Consider the following 23,489-nt stretch of genomic DNA (forward strand, 5'->3'; position numbering starts at 1 on the left):
AAGTGGATAAATTGGAAGGGACTTTATGCATTGTTGTTATTAAATTTGCAGAGAAATTTAATAACAACAATAACAACAATATTATCAGTATCAAGCTGATCTGTGATCCTAGGACAGGCAACTAAAACAAAGGCTTTCCTAAGATTTCTCAAACGCAAAATGAAATTTGAAGACTGCGTATCTGTGACATTTTATGAATAATTCATAGGATATTATGAATAGCTTCTTTGTATAATTAGACTTGGAGAGTTGTCCCCTTCAGCCACTTCTGTCATGTAAGCCTGGGGGGGGGGGGAACAAAACAAAAAAAAACAACAACAAAACAAAACAAAAACCTTTTCCACTCTAATTATAAAAGTTCTACAGGCCAATAAGCTACGTTATAATTCACCTATCAGTTTTTATGTTTATAGAAACTATGAAGTCTGTCAGAGACTAGGCTGTTTGTTTACTTGATTTAGATAGGATACTTTCTTTTTCTTTAGTAATCACTCAAATTGCATGTGACACATGCTATAATTATTTTATGCCGTTTAACTGTAAAAAGCAATTCCCGAGATACCAGAAAACAATTAGATCACAATTAGATTTCTATTAAAGCAGCATCAGCAAAACTACAATGTTACATTACCATTTTATGTTCCCACTGTGTGTATTAAACCCGTGTTATAATAATATTTACCTCAATTAAATTTAATAGTCAAATCTTGTTTTAACTTAATTAAATCCATTTCAAGCCAGGCAGCTCATTAGATTGGCTGGCTTAGTTGTAAACATACAAAGAAACACATGCACACACAAGTTTTTGGCAGATATGACAAATATGACATAGGATATGCAACACTGTAAATGTATGTTTATAACCCTATACACACATTTTTATCTTTTTATTTTTTTATTTCGTGGATTTGACAGAAAGCATGTGTTTTGCTTTTTTAGTTTGCTCTGCACTGGAACCTTCCCGACCTGGCTGCACTCATCTGAGGCTTTCACTCTGATGTTGCTGTTAAAGAGAGCTTATCAAACTCCTTTCTGGTTCTTTCTTTCTTTTCAGAGATCTCATTGTTAAAGCCTGCAGAGCTAGAGTGAACACACCAGGGAGGAAATACTGGACACAGTTCTAATGCCTTTCATCTTTGCAGACTGGGAACAGCTTCCTGTTATTCAATGGACACACTAATTAGCATGAATACAAACATTTACTTAGCCTAGACAAAGATGTGAACACACGCACGCATACACGCACAAAACCACAGTACAGTGAAAACAGCGACTCGATCGTCTTGATTCATTTTCACCACGCCAGGTCTTTTGCGCAGTTCTTCCCAGAGCAGCGTGCCACCCCGTCCAACAACGATTTTACGTAATACTTCCTTTTCTTTGAAGTGGCACAGCTAAATGAGTTTTCAAATCTCCGTAGGTTTCACTACCAGAGAGAAACAACCACAACTTGATAGGCACCACTTACATTCAATTATTTTTCACGCACACACACTTTTTCAATAAAGCATTGTGACTCATTACCAGTCCATTCTGAATACTGAGGCACTGCTTCAGAGCCCTCTATTCTAAAATTATGCAGATACAGTGCTCTGCTGCACTTCACATACATCAAGTAAAAAGATACAGTGAAATCCTGTGAGGGAGCAGAAACAATGATGGAAATGAAATGCTTCATTAAGCAACAGCTATGGCTTTTGTTTTGACAGGCTGATGAATTCGGAAGTTCCTTTATGTACACAGACTTGCACTGCCTCAGAGCTCTTCTTTGTGTACAGAGGTCTTTATCATTTTATTGGTATGAGTACAATAACGAAATTATCAGCAGAAAACAAATGGATCAGCGTTTTGTGATTTTACACGGTTTATGTTGGTGACCTTATGAGCCTACATCTCAACCACATTAACCTCCTAGGACCTGGCGTCCACATATGTGGACATCACATTTTGGGTTATTTAGACCAAAATACTCAATTTTGCTCTACAAGGGCCTGATATCCACTCATGAGGACATTATACTGCTACTGTTCTATCAAAATGTTAAATGAATATCCTCATGTGGCCCTTATTTTTCTTAAAAACAAAGGTAAGAAAAAAAAATCTGGTAATTCTTTGTTTTTACATTCATCGGGCCCCAATATGCCCAAATATCAAAGAGAAATTAAAAATGCATGCCGTGGAAGAGTTCGAGTCTTAGGAGGTTAAATAGCACATTTTAGCTCTCCGTTGCTCCGTCTGAAAAGTGACGAAGGAAGAGATGCTGTACTTTTGAGACCTTTTCCCTCATCTCACTGATGAGATAGTTCTCAATTATAAAATGCTTTACAAATCCAAACATCACAGGTAACAGGTGGACTTTGCCCAGCTGCACTGAAACGGGAAACAATGAAAAATAACTTACTGCTTCAGAGACAGAGTGAATGTGGACAGTGTATCCTTGGGTTCTTAACATAAAACTCATTAATGTTAGACCGATTTTTAGTTTTAGTGTCCTTATTTTCCACTGAGTTACTGGTTCTGTTACTAGAAGCCTATTAGCAACAACCAACCAACCCAGTGACGCCATGTTCTGTACTGACAAAAGATAGCACTAAACATAGTCTACAACCTTTAAACACTTCTTAAATACAGCTGCTCAGACAGTCTTAACCTCTTTAGCCCCAAGGGTATTTGTTAGGTGCCTGCTCAAAAATGACAAGCCCAAAAATGAATAGCGTATTTCTCTGCAATTACAAACGCTGTGTTGACAATCTCCTGAGGGATTGTGGGAGATTGAGTTATTCAGGAAATAAGCCGTAGTCTCAAAAGGATGTTTGGTTTGGAAGCGACTGGAAAGGTAAAACTGATATCATGTTATTATTGATCAAGCGTGAAAACATTTGTGATCTTCTGTTGTGGTTGGTTCAGTGAACTTTGGTCAGAACGTGACAAAACTTTTATCTCGGCATTTAGACAATGTGTCGTTTGCCTGGTTAGACACAGTGATGTTAACACAGGGTTTTGGTTGTTTGTGTTTATGCAAATTATGCAAAAATGTCGCAATTGTGCTTTCAATTGTTGTTTTTGCTGTGTTTGATGGTTGTAGAAATGGTTTATATGACCTTTAGGTGAGATTGGGAGGTTTCAGTAATGTTGGGTCATAGACAAATACATGACTACATATGCCGCAGACCTGTGTATATACAAAAAAGAAAGAAAAAAATACACGTTTTGGATTCAATCCATAACCCAACCTCATCTCTTTACCCACCCAGATGATGAGCATGTGGACATTTCCCTCCACAGCTGTTAAATTGAATTTAGTTCACAGCAACTCCAGAAGTTCCATCCGCTTCCACCATCCCCACCCAAATTCACGTGGCTCTTGGCACAGACTGGGAACTTAACTGTAGCTGTTGGATTCTGGACAGTGCTTCATCACATCTGTGCTGCCCAAACTCCTGTGGCAGCCCAGAGGGGGACACATCTATAAATCTAACCATCACATTACCCTGACACTAAGTTGGCAGCAAGATGCACAAGAACAGTGAAGAACAAACAACATGGCCAGTAATGGCCTAAACAACTCCACGTGGTGGAGGATATTTTGCCACTCTAAATCCATCTTTCTCATCAGTTTCTTTCACTCACTTTCCATCCAACTCATTTCTCCCATTTGCCTTCCTGCCTGTCTTTCTGCCCATGATATCACTTTAGTTTGTTCTACAACTTCCAAAGAAATAATTCCAATCCAAATGTGGTCATTGAGTCATTAAGTGCAATTACCATTTCTGAAGTGAGGAGTGACTCATCTGGGTTTTTTGCAATACATCTGCGCACTTTGCACAACTGCCAGTTAATGTCAACCCACTGACTCATTCTGCACTCTACCCACTCACGGGGAAAAGAAAAAAAAATTTAACTGCTGTATCCAGTTCCATGTTATATGACAACTCTCATGGGTAGCTTTCACATGTTTGCCCACTGACTGAGTAAGTTCATTGCATACAAGATAATGTAGCTGACTGACTTAGAAGTTGCAGTTTTATTTTTACGTGCAAAGACGGCACCAATTCTACACGTGCATGCATGAACGAGGTGTCAAACATGTAAGCCAACTGATGCACAGTGCCTTCATATTATGTGTCTAAAAGCTACATGCTTAGATGTGTATATGCACACTTTACCCAACAGTCAAGATGTGCAAATGTCAAGACCTTTTCTTCTCCCAGTTGTGATCATACCAAACAATCTTTCACTTTTAGATCCTGCCTGATCCTGTCATCACGTCACAGATGTTATATAATTTTAAATTATTAATGAAAGGACAACTTTCATGTGTGTGATGCTGGTGCTTAATAAACTTGGAAGGAAGACCATTAGACAGCAGGAAGCAACAAACAAAACCTCAGCTCTGTTGACATTTTGTCAAAACCTAGATTTGGTTACACGCTTTGAGATTCTCTCTTATTTGTAGATGAACAGCACGTTCTGGGAGCGTTTTCTGTAGCACAAAAAACACCCTGAGATATCCATCAAAAAAATATGGTGCATTGCGTTGATTTGGCGTATTATTTCAGATTATACCTAAATGAAATGATGATTGCTACAGCAGCACTGTTTCTACAATGCCTGTGTGTTCATGGTCTATGCAAATGGTTGGCATTCATTCAAAGGTTTGATCCTTAGGCATTCTTAGTAGGTAGTAGTGAAGCATTTACTAAAGACTATGCTTTGTTCTGACCCAAGGCAGGGGTCAGTTGTAGGGTATTAAAGGCCTGGAGGCAATCACTGAGCAGAACTGTGTACAGATCTTGATACCATTATTTTCAAAACTACTGGGCTATCACTGCTGAAGTATGCACGGATGTGCATTTCACACACACATGCACGATTAATACTGAGTGAGCCAATCAATAGTTTGCAATTCTGAGTTTATTAACAGCCACCATTCATGGCGAGCCTTGTTTTACATCTTAGCTCCAGCACATCACAGGGCTAATATAATCAAGAGTGTTCCAGCATGTACTTAGATTACAGACCAGTGTGTGTTCTCCACAGTGTCCATTTTTCACTGATGACTTTTTCGCCTTCTCTTTTTGCAACCATCTCAGGGAGTTCAGGCAAAGACAAATAAGAGAAGATAAATTGGAGAGAAGGAGCAGAAACCGAGGGAGGGACAAACCATGATAGACCCACAGGAAGAAAGAGAAAGGTTATGATAGAGAAGAGAGACAACAGAAGAGAGAGGGCAGAAAGTTAAAGATAGGGAGAGAAAGGTGTGTGTAGGGTGTGATGGATGAAGCTGAAACAGATGAGGAGAGGAGGGAGGTAAGTACGTTCTCCACCAGCTACCTCACTGTCAGACACTCAGCTGTGCAGCATGAGTAGGTGGCTGGTGAGAGGTGTGTGTGTGTGTGTGTTCTGCATAGCATGTGTGTGTATGCCACATGTACCGTGAGTCTGGGGACCAGTGGGGGGTTGACAGATTATCTGTCGACAAGCAAGCTGGAGGGTTCCCTCTCTCTTTTCCACTCCTCATTTTCCTGAGTTACTCACAGGCTGTTTTCTGCAGCGCTCAAGGTCACTGCAACACAGTGAAAGTTTGGAAGGCACGCGATACCAAGAGCTCAGTGGTGAGACAGCACTTTTCCACTCCTCTGCTTATTTTAAATTGCACAAGAGCAAGTGTAAAAGCTGTTAATTATCAAATTGTATCTCCATTGCATGACACTGCTGGTGGCATTATGGGTAAAAACTATTCTTTGTTAATAAAATGTCAAATCTGCTGTTGCACCACAGCTTTACAGATGTTTTGGCCATGTTACTTCATGCTCTTTTGTTCACATCCAGTTTTTACACAAACTGCCTCTAATTCTGCTTTCAATAAAAATAAATCTGTGCCGTACTGTCACAAATTATAGTTTTACTATCCGCACTTAAAGTAAGTGTTTACTCACAATTTGAGTCTCTCTTAGCTTTCCTCTCTGCATTTTAGAAAGCTTTTATATTGAGAAAATGGGCTGGCAGAAAACAGATCTGATTTTACAGATCGCTTTATCACCATTAATGAGAATCAACTGACAAATTCACAAAACTAGTCTGTGGGTAGGCATGCAGCCAGAAATAAAGCTTGAAACCCCATTCACCTGGACATTTCAACTTCCATTTGTGTCTGTTCAACAAACTGAGCGTTTACAGCATATTGGACTTGAGCTGATCCCAGGCCTGCCTCTAGTTCAGCTTGGCAGGATAACAGATAAAAGCCACAATGTCAGCTCCAATCACAGCACAGAGTCAAAGGCAAAAAAAAGACAAGACTTACATGTTGGATATTTAACATTTAAGCCATCATTCTCAAATTAGTTGCGGTCTTGTTGCACAATGACCTTAAGTCCTTGCTAGAGAAGACCATAATGTCTAAATTACGCTGTAAATGTTGTTGGTGTTCCAAAACATTAAAACCACATCCCCCAGAAGTCTTTGGCTTATTAAGAAAGTATTGGTATCTCCTTCCACAACTAGGAATTGCTCATTTTACCATCACTAACCGAAAGAAAGCCAGATATGCACTGGAATAGCTGCAGCCTTTTCCTTCTTTGTGCTAGAAACCGAACCAAAGAGCACAGCTGAACATGACAAAACTTACAAACTCTTTAGGTTACCAAATAATGAATAAAGTCAGAGACGTAAGGGTGTTTTCACTCCTGTGCTGTTTAGTCCATTTAGCCAAAGTTGTTCAATTGCAGGTGTAACCATGCCCCCCCCCCCCCAAAAACAAACAAACAAACCCTAAGCTCCTTTAGAGGAGGGCGCCTGAATCTGGTTTGTTTATGGTGAGAACATGATGCAACATCAATCCTACCCAAACACCAGGCATAAGCTGCAGGTGTGAGATAAATGCCTTTACCTAGCCAGGTATGCTTTGTGTATTTCCCAGCATCCCAGAACACAAACTGTGACAACTAGCTGTAACATGAACGTTATTCACTAGTCCAGAACATGGCCCCCTCTTCATGCATTTATTTTTGTTGCTCCTGACAGAGTTTTGGTTTGCTTGGAGTTCACTTGGGGTTTTCTCTGTGTCAATGAAAACCAAACCACAGGAAAAAGCAAAAAAATGTCAAACTCATCAACTGATTCAGACCCGAGTAAACAAACTATAGTTATGAAAAACAAAATGATGCATCTAGAACCTAACAAACACATCTAAAGCTTAGGCTGGAATAATTCTGGGTTGCTCACTGTTACAGTCAGTCATGAAAGGTCATAAATTATTCACTGATGCTAATGTTACATTTGGTAGCCTTTACATTACGGTAACTTTGCAGAAAAAAGCAGCAGAAAGCACATGCTTAAATGAAGGCGTCCATACTTCCTCAGTGATATAGATCTGACACGTTATTATTGAACATTAATATCTAATGCACACAAATACATGAAACATTAAAGTACTTATTTTAATGGACTGCTAAACTGAACTAAAGGAAAGTCACATTAATAACAGCCAAAAATAAAAATGACAACTTCAATGACACATTCCCATGACTCCCTTTCTCCTTTACTTCTCCTTGGCTTTTATACCACACACACACACACACACACACACACACACACACACACACACACACACTTCCTCTGCCTCCCTCTGTTTCACTGTCTCTCTCTGTCTATGTACTCCAGCCAACCACTGTGGGTTTTCTGGGATTCCTGTGGCTGAGTCATCTTCCACTCCGTATCATCCATAATATCATCTTCCCAAAAGTCTCCCCAGTGTTGGATGCAACTGGCCGAACATGAAAGGAGTGTGTGCATGTGCATGTATGCGTTTGAGTGAGGGGAGGGAGGGCGTCAGAGAAAGAGAGACCCTCTTCTTATCCAGCCGTTACTGAGCCGGGAACAGCCAAAATAGCATCAAATGACCCTCACCCAACCCTCCAGACCAATTTCCCAGCCGGAAAGCCAACAGCACTCACACATGCTCCAACTCCATTCGAATTCTTTGTATTCCAACTAATCCATCCATTCATTTGCTACAGCTTTAGCGGACACTTTTCAACATTAGCCTCCCTTTGCAGTCCTTAAAAAAAAAAAAAGAAAAAAAAAAAAAGAAAAAAGCAAAAAACAGAAAAAACACCCAATCCCCTGCCCACAAACCTCAATTCATGGACCTTAAACCAGCTCCAGAGTTATGCTTCACCACGGTTTCCACATCACAGAAACACAAGCCTCTTCCTTAACCATGTAGGCGACCTAATTCTTATTGTCTCCCTTACACAAAATCCCTTAGTAAAAACATTGACTTAGCATTATAGTAATTTATTCTGTTCAGTATTTGAAGTGTTTAAGTAAACGTCTATTTGGCATATTTATTGCTATTTTTAAAAACACTGTACAGCTACAAAATTAAGATCCCTTGTCTTTCCAACAGCATTTGTCCCAGCCTTAACCCCAGTTTCTCAAAATTCACCACGCCCTTCCCCCTATCCAGGCTACCCTGATACACTCCATCCTCTCATCACCTAATGCCGAACTCTCAAATTTGGAGAGCTAAATTCTTAGCTCTCCAAATTTCCCAGCCCAACACCCTTACCCCTCACCTCACCTCACAATCCTAGTTCATAACCCCAAGCCAAGTTCCCCATTACCCCACCCCAGAGATTGCATATTAGATCCTAAATCCAAGTCTCTGCAGCCTCTTATTCCCAGCCAAGACCACAGATGTTTCAGCCCGCCGCTCTCACAGTTTGGGGTATGAAGGCCAAACTTTTGACAGGGTGGTTTCTTTAAAAAGGCAGACTAAGGCTGCCAGACAAAACTACATGTGAAAGCTTACTTTAAAGCTTAGCTCACAAATGCCTATACGTGATGAACTGTATAAATAAATACACCAGACAGATGTATATGGTAAAAATTTAATACCTTAGCATGAGAACTGCCACACATGAAGTCAGCACACCAGAAACCATGAAGGCGGCCTCAGGAAGCCAGGCAAATTAAGATTATTAGTCAGAGGAGAAAAAAAACAACCTTAGCCGTAACTGGCCCATTTGTGATCCAAACTGCTATCCACACTGCCAGCACACGAACCTGCCAGCCAGTGGAAAAGGCCAGGGGCTCATTAAAAACAACAGGTCCTCTTCTTTGTTCCGTGGAACCTGTCACCGCATTCCTTTTTCTATGACTTGGCTCTTGACTCATGGAGAGGTCAGGTTATAGGAAGTTAGTCATAACAACACAGAGGACTTCAGATGGCCTCCTAACCATAGCTCAGTCTCAACACAGCTGCAGACTATTTAGCACTACTTAATCGCAAACAAAAGAGATTTACCACAGGCTCGCTAAAAGGAATTCTGTTTTATTCAAGAACCCATGTCTTAAAAGCTCCATGAGCACTTCAGACCCATGTTTTCCTGCGGTGCTAAAGGGAAAAGAAAGGGTCAAATAGGGGGTTCAGTGGGTGTATTTGTCTCAAACCATTCAGCTGGGTGGGAAATTTTGCCAAGTTCGGTATAGAATAACAACCAAAAGATCATTGTCATATGTCAAACTTGCACTTTTAACATAAAAACTAGAGCACCAAATTCCATCAGAAGCATTACACTGCAGCAGTTTGTCCATCAGTTATTCCATACTGACAACATTTACCTTGAAAAGTCAGACATTTATTTATACAGCTAATCCTAGTGAGACTGTCCTAATTGTATTAAATGTAAAACTCAAAATCTGCATTGAGTTTAAATTTGCAAAATTTGCCAAATTCAAAGACTTTGTTGTGTGTGAGATGGTTTTCTTGGCCACCGCTGATACTATCAAGTTTGGAAATGTTGGATTTTAAGGTTGGAGAGATTATTGGAAAACTCTCGGCTGCATGTCTAGCTAGATTATTTGGAAAACCTAAGAACGTATCAGAACCTCCACAGGCAGGGTAAACAATGATTTGAAATCCCAAAGAGTATGACTGCCAGTAAGTGACTCAGTGCGAGTGTGGTCCACAGAGCTCTTGTGCGAGAAGGAAAACAAACAACTAGTGATTTACAGTGATGCAGGCATGTGTATAAGACAAAAAAAGTGTTGTAATCTACACAAACACAATATAAAACAGTATAAGAACAATTTATGACTCAATATTAATCTTGTTACTTTTTTTTAGCTGTATATTGTCCTGTCATAAGTTCTAACATAGCTCTAAGAGCACAGAGAGAAAATTAAATCAGTGTATCAACACAAACTATGATAATTAAATTTTGATCTCTGTATCTGGATCTCTGTATGTGGTAAATAAATGAATTACAGATGTCGCTGAATGCATGTTTTGTCCCTGTAAGAACTAAGCAACACTGGTAACCTCAAAAGCCAAACATTAGTGGGATTAGTAGAAAAAAAGAAATCAAATACTGTAATAAATTTTTTTCAAAATTGTTTTATTTTACATTTTTCTTAGTTTTATAAATGACAAGTCGCTGCTTTTAGACGAAAGTTGACTGCAAAGAAGCAGGGAAGAATAAGAGGCATAGAGAACAAGGGAGAGCCCTGCTGAGAAGAAAGAGATATGGAGTAAATGTGAATGCGAGAGGGAGGAGAAGTGAGGAGAAATGAAATCAATAATGAACGGCTCCATAACAGGAACTTAATCAGAACAGCAGGTCCCTATATTGCTCCTGACTAGCACACGCATCACCGCCGTCGATTCAATTTACTCCCCAAACCCTGAAAAAATAAATAAAACATGGAAAATAAATTGAGACGCTCATTCAAATTCATTAGAACTCGTCCCTGTGTGCCTACAGTACATAATATTCCTTGAAGAAGCAGAAGAAGTAAAATGGAAGAAATGAAAATATGCCAACAGCTCGGTATTGGTTTCTAGGTGAGAATGAAAGTGAGGGTACAAAGTCATAACAGCCTCCTCAAACACCACCGCCTTATTCTTCCTCTTGTACCCACACATTATTACTGTATATAAATACACATACTGTATTTACACACAATAATAGGATATGAGCGCACACACTGTGATTAAGTACACAAATTTGCAGACTAATATCAATGCTTACACCTACATTTAACTGTGCAAACAATTTGGGTGCTGAAGTTGATTTGAAAAATGTACAATTTCTAGCTACTTGGCAGGTAGGTTACTGCAAACATATTGGAATCATATTGGAGTGTCATCTGTCTCTAGTAATCCCACACAGACTCAGTGATGTTAAGATCAGGACTACAGGTATATGGGGGGCCGTGCCCATCTGTTGCATGGTGCAAAAACTGATGTATCCACAATGATTTGCAATCTTTTCGCTGTTCCACTTTAACATCTTTTAGAGAACAAACATACTAGAGCAGACCGTGTAAGACTATTCAGCCAGTGTCTTCAAACACCATCTATGACAATTTAGAATTTCAATTTTTTTATAAACACAATGAAACTAACAGTGCTGTATTTAGTTAAAACATGCACAATGTTTCTGAAACTCAAACCCTAAGAGCGTTTAGACCAGGGGTAGGCAACTTTTCTGATGGCGAGTGCCATTTAAAATTTCCTCAGAAGTCAGTGTGCCATATGATTACATTAGCAATAAATTTAATAACACTATATGAACAGTTACACACTATATAGAACCACTTTATAGAATTATGTTGGCAGATGTTGGCAGCTATCAGCGAATAGTTATCAGCCATTTTGGAAAAAAAAAAAGAAAACAAAAAAAGACACTTTTTATCCATAACAGCAAATGAACTGTACAACAGAAAATGCAAATGCTATTTATGGTCTCACAACAATGATAAGAAAAATAAACTGAGCCAATATGGCATGTTTGTTAATACACACTGATCTCTGATCTCTTCATGTGAGAAGAATTCTGCTCACACAGATATGTAGAGCCAAATACTGTCAATAAGGCCTCTGCAATGTTCTGAAGACAGTTAAACTTGTCAGGTAGTGATGTCCAGCAGGTGAAAATGCAAGCTCCATGAACACGCACAGCTGTGGATTCCAGCTGCTTCGATGTTGCATTAACTCAGCCAGTTAATGCGAGACAAATCTAGCTCCTCATTAAAGATTTCTGGTTTGATCAGAAAATAAAACATTGGTCCATACACCTGAAAGTCCCAAAAACGCATTGTGTCTCGAGTCTACGGATGTATCCGTGTATTTCCGTGGTGCTAATGCTGTGCTGAGCGGACAGCTGCTGAAGCTTTTGAAGTGTCAGAATGTGGAAAGCTAACAACGTCCCTTTTTGTTAGCTTTATTGTTATTTTTAGCCAATTACAAGTTGAATCTGGTAGTTCGGGTTGTTAGTTAAGATACCATCATTAAGAAGAGGAACAACTAATGTGTCTATGCGAGCTGATTTGCGATGTGCACCACTGGCGCGGCCATTTATTTTTTGATGCACCTTCTCAGATTAATTCACTGCATGTCGTGCCCAGGGCTGTACTGGGACGAAAAAAATCGGCCCGGGCATTTTGACTAAAGACCGGCCCACCGGGTATTAAAGCCATAAAGCCTTTGAATAAAAACAAACGCTGTTGTGACAGTGATGTACAATCTTGTTGGTATATGTATGATACATTTTATGTCAGATAAAAACTTTGGTTGTAAGATTCACACAATTATTTAATAAAAACTAGACATTTTAAATGAGAATAAGAAAGTATTTCTCTGTGCCCCCCTTTCCCTGTTAATGCCCTACCTGGCCCCCTGGCAAAACTTTTCTAGACCCGCCCCTGCACAGTTACCAGCTGTCAGCTACATTAAAAAAAGGATCCTGGGGTTATTTGTCTCTCAGAAACAGTTCATAACTTCCCTTCAACTCATTCATGTCACCTAAAAGGTAAACCTGTTTCTCCATCACCTGTTCAGCGCTGATGATTCAGTAAGGACATCTCCTGGTTTCATCTTCATGTTTCCCTCTCACCAGATAACCAAACCGATATCATGACCACGAGCTTTTACAGCTGTGGCTCCAGCAAACATCAGCTGATACTTAAAATTAATATTAAATAAATTCTAACAACAGCTGATCAAGCTTAAACGTGCTGCTGCTGTTTAGCGCGACATCCGGCGGTTTCCTCTTTCTAGCGCAAAGTGGGCGATAAACAAACAAGAGAGAAAAGCCAATCAGCTGATCATTGATCAGTCAAGTAGCAACTGGAGAGGGAGGGGGAGAGAATAAGAGGAGAAGAAGAGGCAGCTGTGCAGCGTAACGACAGAATAAATCCACCTTTGTGTCTTTTTCCATCCTAGACAAACTGCGTCCCTTCTCAGCTCAACACGAAACGAGTAATAATTTCTCTGAATGCGGGACGATTCCGTCTTTTTACTGGATGCTTGGCAACTCTACTAACTAACCTTATGAATAAAATAAAGTTCACTATCAGTAACATCATAGCACCCACCCAGCTGTATAGAAACTCCGTCATGCTAGCTAGTACGAAGTACGAGTTATTGTAACTGACGGTAAAAAGTCAGCACAACGAAAATAAACTCCACCTAAACTTGGTTCATATCTGACCCAGATAGACTGCAGGTCATAACTTCTTACCTGAAGTTCAGTTCACCTGACACTCTCGGACCGGCGGCCGCCTCGGGTCTCTCCTCCTCCTGCCTCCCCTCTCCCTCATCCACCTGCTGGCCTCCACCACTTGTTAATTTTACTGAATCTGTGGAAGCTACGCCATAGCCACCACCAAACAACTGAGTTATTTTTACACACCAGCCAGCATTTGGCCAATTCACCACCTTTCATTGTTTATACCATTACAAAAAAATAAATAAATAAAAAATTAAAAAAATCATCGGGCCACCAAACAAATGCCCGGTATGCCCGATGGCCAGTCCAGCTATGGTTGTGCCATCAGTTAACCCTTCGCATGCCAACTGTGGCACGCGTGCCTAGGGTTGCCGACCCATGGTTTAGACCAAATCAACAATGCTGAAAGATTGATTTAAAACTGTGTTGCACAAAGCCAATACAATTTAAAAAAATTTAAGTCCAACCTGAATGACAAAGTGCTTTGTAGAACCCTGTGCATACAATTTAAGCTTCTGTAATTTCTTATCAATAATGGAGTAGTACCAGCCGATTCAAGTGCATATTTGATCTGGCAGATTTTTAACAGCAGATGCATTTCCTTTACGCAACCCTCTCAGAGATTTGTGGCTCCTCCTGGTCTCAATCCAAGGATCTTTTGAATACACATGTATGTTAACCACTATACTATAAAACCAATACGAAGACAATTTAATATCTTTAAATAACTAATCTGGTGATTAATCTGGGTCTGAACTCCACTGACAACATGTGGGATACACTGGAGGAGAAGACTTGACCCTATCAATGCAAGAAAAAAAAAAATTGCAATTTTAGATGAAAATAAATGTTCTGCCATTACATAAGCTTATTAAAACATCATCAAAGCTAAAGTTATTTGGCTGGGCAGTCTATCACCAAATTAAGAATGAACCATTGAATAGAGAACTCAACTCAAGAGCTACTTTTGTACTCATTTGACTCAAGTTGTTTTACTACTTTTTCCAAAAAAAAAAAAAAAAAAAAAAAAAAAAAAAAAAAAGGTTTTAGCATTTATATAGCTTACGAAGTTTTAATGTGATAGATAACAATCTAAACAACTAAAGTGGGGGAAAAAACAAACCGCACACACACACACACACACACACACACACACACACACAAGAAACAAAGGGGACAAAAAAACAAAATCAGTGAAATCCAAAGTTGTGTAAAAGTGCAAACCACGGTGGGGATGATGGAAGGGGGCAGGCTTTGGATGGTCAGCCAGGCATGGGAGTTCTAATCTGATTGATGTTTTAATAGTTGGATGTGCTCCCTCAACCAATGCATTTCTTCCCCCATGTACACAGAAATCTTATTTTGTGCTCACTTTTTTTCCTCACTCAGTCTTTTACAAACACCTATCTCTGTCCCTCACACCAATGCCATAACTCACTCTCACCCTTTTCTCCTCCTCCCTTCTTCTCTCCATCACTACCTTAGTCCCAGTCTTCCAGACAGCTTCATAATGCCTGGCACCTCCTCAACACTGGCTCTAATTGAAAGATGAACGAGTTTATTTGGGATTAATCCATCACTCTGTCACCTGAGGAGAGAAAGAAAGACCTAGAAGGAGAGGAGAAGAGAGACCCAAGCTGTGGGAACTCATGATCTAAACAACATTTTAAATCTCATATTGCACCACAAAGTCTTAATGACCTTGTTTCATTATAAAGACACACACACACACACACACACACACAGTGAATACATGAAAATAATTATTAGAATGTAATGTGTTAAATTTGCTTAGATGAGAGGGTCCAGCAATAGGTCAGAGGAATAGGGAAGGATTTGTTTGTGTGTTTTAGTTTGGCTTAGCTGTAGCCTGAGATTGTGTGTAATTGTTTAGAGAGAAAGGAATTTATGGACACTGGGTTCTGCCGTCATAAAAGGAGACAGGAAGCTACAGTTGGGGGTTGCTGATGCTTGTACCTTTAATAGAAACTCATAATTGTTATAACTTAGAAGTAGGTTTGCAGGAGACTCTCCACATGATCTGTAAATGTAAGACAACAAGAGGCCACTGGCCCAGTGGATGCAGAGTGGGGGTCTCAGTGTTTGTAATATGTTAACTCTGTTTTGTATGTTGTCTAAAGGAATTTGGTGTAGCTTGGGTGAGATTACTTTTATGACCCCCAGGAAGTCACACACACACACAGTGCTTTGACTGTTATGACGCACCCACACCTACATGCACAGTCACTCACATAGACACACGGGTACGCGCACACACAGGCACTCACGTGCTCGTGCATACACACACAGAGTTTGCAGCACACCATGGGGGTTTTATGATGGGGTCACTTCTATAAAGCTGGCTGTAACAAACAAAGGAGTGGAAGATCTGCAGAGGGACACCGGCCTTGCACGTCTTCCCTTCTAGAAGATGCATGCTTAAATGAAGATGAATAAAGGTTTTGTGAAATGACTACTGAGGTCCAGTGCCGTCTCTGGATGCCAGAGGAATAAAAGAACCGGGGTGAAACTGATTTCGTAACAATATATATTGTGCTTGTATTCCTGAATTGGACAAGGTTTGAAGCTGTAATAAAATAGAAAAATGCTATACATATATGTTTGTGGAACAAACAAGTACTGAGAGACAGAAGGGCAGATGGGATGTAGGAAAACTGACAGAGGACCCCTCTCCTGACAGAACAGACAAAAAGTAGCATCAATATGATCAAATAACTGACAACTACACTGTAATTGGACCATAGACACACATAGGCAAACTCACTTTTAGTGATAAATTTTAAAATACTACAAAAGTAAAATGGGACAGGTGAAGAGTTAACTCTGAATAAAAAAAAGCAGCTGTGCACATGGGTATTAAGACACCTCGGGCAAATACAACAAACCTTTTTTGCTGTTTGCCTCAGCCAAACTGTGTTCTTGTGTTTAATACTAGTGGCTCCAATGGGAGCATAACTCTGAACCCTGACAGAGGCACGGGTATTCCTCAACTACTTACTTATAAACAAAGTGCTCTTTCATGCTGAGGGAACCACAGAATCTGCCTACTGTGCACACTTGCTGCATCATTACTACAAAAGCCGATGCAGGTAATCGTTTACACAATGCTGTAAGTCAGTACTGAGCGGGGATATTGCAGCAATTTGTGTCCCAGATGGCACGAGATATTCTTTGCATGCCTTGCAGATATTCTGCCCTTATGGGATTTGAGGGGGAAATAAATTTTTAATTACTTAGCAGATCATTTCCAAAAAAGGTAAATTATAGGAAGGAGGCTGCTCTCAGTCAGCATGGGAGGCTGAAAACTACTCATCTGACATCAAGTCCAGTTCCTTTCTTCACCAAAGGCTCCCAGATCACCCCACATACTGCCATCAGCTATTACAGTACATAAGCTACTGTGTAAATGAATTAGGCTAGAAACTGCAATACCTACTTTTGTTTTGACGAGCTGGATAAATGTGTGCTATCCACGAAAGCATCCAAATCTTTTTTTTTTTGGTCTCTTGATAAATTGTCATCACAAACAGCAAAGTCAAGCTTAAATGATTTTGTAACAGCAAGTCTGAACTTATTTGTGTCATTTTCCAGTCTCATCAAAAAGACAGGTATTACACTGCTTCACTGCAAGACTAAGGAGACTAGCATGACTTGAAGTGGTTCCCTTTTTTTTCCTTCAGGCGTATCTCATAAACAAACATTCTCCAATTGTCATGTGACCATAAAAGGCCCCCTGACACTGGGTGAGTCATTTAGAGCTGAAAATAGAGGTCAATTCAAGTACTTTATATCCTGCTGAAAATTGTCTCAGTGACCATCTTTGTTACTCTGTTGATGTCCCTGTGCCTGGAGCCAATTCTCCTGTGTCATGTGACCTGCTGAATGCAGTTTGTGTCACATGGATGGACTGAATTTTATTTTTACAGCCCAGCAGGCTCTCTGAGAAGACTGAACACACCCTAGATTAATATCCTTACAGCCAGTCAGAAAGGGAGAGAAAAACAAGACTGGAGGATTTATTTTTGTTCTTGTACAACAAAAAATAAAGTTTACAATTTGGCAGTTACCAACAACCAGACAAACAGAATGGGGGCGCTGTAGCCCCAGCTAGGAGCTGATTGTATCAGGGTGATAAAACATGTACAATTAGCTAGAAAATAATTAATCAATTAATATGCTCGACTTATCACACACACCCCGTCAAAAAAAAAAAAAAAAAAATCTTCTGAGAGCATTAATGTATACCACAACACAGCACTTGTACAAGTGGGAAAAAAAATGCCTGGAGAGCAGTAGGCCGGGTTCGAGTCCAAACCCGTGGCCCTCTACACCCCCACTTTCTTGTCCATCTTCACTGTCCCTATCCAATAAAGGCTGATAAAAGGCCAAAAAAATAATTAGAAAAGGCTTTTTCATGACAACTCATTCAAACAAGCCATATTTGTTCAGTCTTTTTCCAGTTTTAATGTCATAAACATTTCAAAAGCTAACCAAAGTCTATAGTTTGAGATGTAGCTCTTGTTTTTGTATTTAATTTTCTAATTATTGTATGGTCTGACCTTGGTGTAAATTTGCTGAGATATGTCCACTCTTGGGAAAACTGGCATTGTGTTGACTCGCACTCGAATACTCCACACCAGCAAATTCCCAAAACATCTGCTTTAATAGAGGTGATCACACTCGTGGATGCTCTGTCAAGTGTATTTGATTAACAGCACCTGATTGCCACCCTCTTAATTCTTATGGAAGTAGTAAAGCTGTGAAAATGCTCTTTTTCACATGCCTGTACACAAAAGATGGATGTAACCACTATGCTAAGTCAGCATTTGGTTTGTGCTCTTTCGAAGTCTTGGGTTTTGCATTTTAGCCAACATGGCTTTAAGTTCTAAAGTTGTGACAAGCAAGGAGTGGATCTGACTAAGAATGAGAGGATTCCACACCCATACAGCGGTGATTTGTCAACCACAAGGTAGCCACGTCCTAAAGCATATCCTGCTGTATCATCAAGTTTACTGTAAATGGGACTAAAACTTTAAAAATACACATTATGACATTGTATAAAAAAAGACTGTGAGAAACAGACTTCTTTGCATTGCTTCAATTGTTTTCAAATAAAGAACATGATGTCAGCATCACTCATTCTCTCAGAAGTTAACAGGTACCCATGAAAGGATGCTGCAAAACAGAAATACAGCCTGTCAGCATGGCAAGTTCTAGTATGATTGTTTTGCTGTATAGATGTATAGATAAAGATTTTCCACAGACTTGCCCACTTCCTAGAGGAGAGTTCAACATATGAAACTTTAAAAGGCACATCTCAAAGAATGGCTCATGTCAAACCAAGTCTGTTATCACTTTCAACTTATTTTAGTATGGTAAATTGTTCATATTTGTTTACTTCATCTCCACTAACGTGGACTGTTCTTGTTGAATGGAAAGGAAGAAAGAGGTGAAAGATTTTAGACAATGCAGCTCCCAAAGGAACTGCTGAAGTCAGTCCTTATGTACATTTAAAGGAAGCCATCAGTACAGATCCTCAGATTGTGACCAAAAAAAAAAAAAAAAAATCTCACATTTTCAAAAGTCAGAACATCAGCAACCAATTTTAAATGCAACACTGAGTTGGAGCATCTGGCTAGTGATTGATGATAAGAAGTAATCACTACCAAAGGATAAGATCATGCAAACAACTAACAGCTGCAGACATTCTTATAGAGCTGAATTACATTTGTAGGCTGGCCTGCTTTCAGTTGTTCTGGTTTATGCAACATTGTTTAAATGCTAAAAGACAAAAACACTTAAAGTCCCCTGTCTGTGAAGCAAGGGCTCACACGGAACAATAAAGAATAATAATAATTTGAACTAGTCAGTCTTTGAAAATTTAGTTCACTGTTTATAAACTAAGTGAACTGAACTTTAAGTGTTTTCCAAGTGTGAATTTAAATGGCCATAAAGGTGATGATAATCCATTCTAAGTAAAGCATGGAAATGGGGCCACAGTACACAGGCATGTGCTCAGTGTTAACTACATGTCCAGGTGTGCCCCAAGAGTAATGGGTATCCTGCTGCTAATGGCTGAAATGACCATGTGTGTCTCTTCAAGAGCTATGGCTGCAGACAGAGTGGCGTTGCTCCCAAAAATTACTTTTTAGAGGTAGACAGTGAGATTCTTCAGTGCAGAGGCTTTGAGTCTACAACCTCAATCACTGCCCACCTGTGTCAAAGAGGGCAAAAAAGCCACTATCCTAACACTGGCTGCATCACTTCACAAAACTGTGCTTTTAGCCCTGTTTCACCAAAGGAGGACAACCAAGCATTCTTCTAGGGATGTTCTGGTGACTATTTCCTTAGTTGCATAAATGAGAAGGATTCAAATCAGGTTATGTAAGGAAAACTTTTAAACAGTCCAAAATAAAAAAAAATACTGTCCTCTGTGTCCACTCTCCTTGTCATTGTTTGTTCTAGTATAATGTGATCACTGTTTTTGTCCTTGTCACATGACCTGTAAATAGTGTCTCTGTATGTTTTTACTAACTTGTGTTTAACACCAACCTGCCAGAGGGTCTGCAGATGGAAATTAGCCCAAGGCTATAATCTGGCATATTTACATTTGTTAAAATGTTCATTAATATGTATTGCCCCTCTTTCTAAAAAATAAATAAAGAAAAAACAAGAACAATTTATAGTTAGAAAATAGTTATCCAAACAAATACTGCAGGAGAATTTAGGAGCCAAATGAAAATACACTGTCTTCATCATTTCAAACAACACTGCATGCACACACTGCTGCTGTCACTTATTGAAAACGCACTATCATAGTGTGTTGTTGTGTTGTAGTGCAGTTTGCACACTGAGCTATTCACTATAAACGACATGGAAATGCCACAGTGTGATACTGCGTTTTGAAATCTCAATGTTACCATTTTAGTCGTCACCATGTTTTATTTGTTAATAATATTTGAAGTAATATGAATATGAAGTAATAATATTTGAATGAGAGTGTGAAGTGCTAAGGCTATAGTGTTGTTAGCGAGCAGCACCTGCTACGCATGGTCGCATATACCTGCTAATTAGTGCAACATAACAGCTACTAAAATACTAGAATTTCACTCACCAAAACCGAAGCACAAACTTCTTGGACAAGCTGTTGAAGATGACAAGTCATATTATTTTTCAGATAATTCCAAAAGAATGCACCAAAGCTGCAGCAGCACCACAAAGGTAAGACACAGGTCCGCTTCAGTGACTTCAATCAGCCCAGGTGTGGCGGCAAACCTGTCCGTGAGAGAAGCCACGCCCCTAAAACCTTTATCGAATCTAAATGGATGAAAATTGAAAATTGTAAATTAGGACTAATCTAATGAATAATCTGGTAGGCTTAGACCCCTGCTAAATAAAGCTTCCAAGAAATTAAAAAGTGATCATTTGGATGTATAGAAAATACAAACTTTGCTTGGCCTACAAGCAGAAAACCAGAAAAACTTCCAGTACCAAAAATCTTTATCCCTGCCTACAGCGAAAAACTATGCAAAATCTGTTCCCAGAAAAACAAAAGAAAACATTGATTTTTAATCCCAATACAGCAATCAAACATGTTTATGTACAGGACTGTGTAAAGGTCTTGAGCCACCCCTCATTTCTGTATATTTTGCTTCTAAGGAGTTGGGCTTTTTTTAAAATCATTTTCCGAACTAGTTTTGGATATTAGCTGTTTTTTCATTCGATTTTAGTTGAGTCCTTGAGGTTGATCATTTTCAGAGAAGTGTTCTCTTTCTTTGTTAAGCCACTTAACACTGACCTTTGAATCACACAGCCACCTTGGTTCACTACTTTAGTCCTGAAAAGTAATTTTAGATGTTAACCTGTAGGCCTAGCACTGACACACTGTACTGCTTCTTTCATTACATTTCTTTATACTTCAATGAAGCCAAACGTCCTTGAATTTTTTGTTTACTCAAGGGAAGTGTGTCTTTTTTTTTTGTTAAGTCTCTGATCAATGCCAAAGATAACAAATTTGATAGGAATAAAATAGTATTTTTGGACCAAAAAGGTGATCCCAATAGAGCCATTAGCCTCAAAAACTGGCATATCATGGCATGGTATGTGATGTGGGTTTAAAAACATTTGACTACAAGTGGAGGACAAAGGAAGGAGGACAAAGGAAGAAGTGACAGGCCAACCTTCAAATGAATACTAACTTAAGATCGTCATTTGATGTGCATTGTATTCATAAACTGGATTATTCGATAATATGAGCTTTTTTGTTACAGATTTCCTAACTCAACTTTCAAATAAATGTTAAAATAATAAATATAAAGCTGTCTGGATTCTTTTTAATTATACATAAATAAAGATGTTCTTGAATTACTTCTTATCATGCGCTTTATAGAGATAGACTGAGATTACATTTTGAGAGTCAGTGCTGATAACATATTTATTGTCCAATAATTGCCAGGATAAAGACTTTCCAGTATATCCTCATAGCCATTTATCTGTGATGGGCCAGACTTGTCTGATAATACTGGCTGACCCATAAATCAGACTCGCTCTGACCCAAAACAACGGTGCGTGCATAGCCATAAAGAAGACCATTTTTGTCAAAACCTCAGCTAGTGTTTTGTTCTATGCTGATTGTGAATATTTCTATGCAAAACACATAATTTACCTTGTGCCTGTGCTAATGCCCTGTCTTTGTTGATGTCAAGTTGATAGTTCAAAGTCTTGGGGGCGTGCGTGCCCTTACCTTGTGCGTGAACATCTTTGCCTGTTTGTTTTGGCTGCAAGGCGTTTTTCTGAATTTTATCCCTTTGAAAAAAATCTGACTAACTAACACAAATTCATATTCATGTAGCATTGACTTAGTATTCAGAAGTGGTTGATGTGAACTTTGTTGAACTCCATCCTATTGTGTATTCAGCAGCTTAAGAGCGAGTTGGAAATCTCTTGTGTCTCAGTTTATCTCATCCCTTGCCTAGCAACCAGTTATAAAACACACACACCCAAACAGCAATGCAAGCATAAGCACACAAACTGAATTAGACATGCACCTGCAGCCTCTCACACACACAGACACACACACACCATTCATGTGCATCCACTCCCCCAGATGTGTAATTGCATACTAAACATGCACGTACAACTGCATCCCCCTAACCCTTAGTATTTAATTAAGCTCTCAGGCTTGGACTTAATCAAATGTTGCTTTAATTGAATTAGCCAAGCCAGTTGGATGTAAGGGTGTCTTCTCCACTTTGAGTATGGCATTTTTTCCAAAGAGATGGACAAAACCTACTAATGTAGCAGTAACAGAAATGATGTCTTTTTCTCAAGTATCACTTGAACATCAACAGTACCTTGTAGCAAGAACCAGTGTGAACTTTAAAACCGAACTTTTCCCCAAGCTTCCCCAGAGCATTATCCATAAGTCCTTTAGGCATTCTTGTTCCTCATCATGAAAAGACAGTGGGTAGAGGGAGGCTGCTGCTTCTGAGTATCAGCAAATCTCTTGTATCAGTAAGAAAGTGCAGAATTGTGGCAGGAAAACAAAACATCTGAAAGCTGAAAGAATTTTAGACTCTCATGCCAAATAGTTCCTTGATCTGCATGTCATGAGGAAGTGACATTCAAACACAATTTTCTACATAAAACCCTCACAATTGCTGATGACAACAAACAATTTAAAACAAATTTAATTAGCAAGAATGATTTTTTTTCCAAGATGATTTTTTCGGTTTGCTTTTTGCTTTTATATTTAGCAAGCATTTTGGTCACACCTGGCCTATTCGTTCACTTGCTTGTTCCTGTTGTTACATGCTTGTTCGATTAAGATTTATGAGTTTAGTTCAAATCAAATCAAATCACTTTTATTGTCACATCACATGTGCAGGTACATTGGTACAGTACATGTGAGTGAAATTCTTGTGTGCGAGCGTCACAAGCAACAGAGTTGTG

The 23,489-nt window shown here is 39.3% G+C and overlaps 1 protein-coding gene across 3 annotated transcripts in view; it reads right to left on the bottom strand.

Moving 5' to 3' along the window:
* Nucleotides 1-20,810, bottom strand: part of LOC113032772 (RNA-binding motif, single-stranded-interacting protein 3-like) — a 163,156-nt gene extending 142,346 nt beyond the window's left edge. For 2 of the 3 annotated variants that reach the window (XM_026185864.1, XM_026185863.1), the window contains exon 1: nucleotides 20,653-20,810. In XM_026185864.1, the coding sequence (XP_026041649.1) occupies nucleotides 20,653-20,703 (51 nt within the window). In that variant the 5' untranslated portion in view covers nucleotides 20,704-20,810. The remainder of the gene's footprint in view (nucleotides 1-20,652) is intronic. The other variant, XM_026185866.1, reaches the window with a different exon arrangement.
* Nucleotides 20,811-23,489: the final 2,679 nt, after the last annotated feature.

This window comes from Astatotilapia calliptera, chromosome 11 (genome assembly GCF_900246225.1).
Source record: "Astatotilapia calliptera chromosome 11, fAstCal1.2, whole genome shotgun sequence".
In the NCBI taxonomy this organism is placed as follows: Eukaryota; Metazoa; Chordata; class Actinopteri; order Cichliformes; family Cichlidae; genus Astatotilapia; species Astatotilapia calliptera.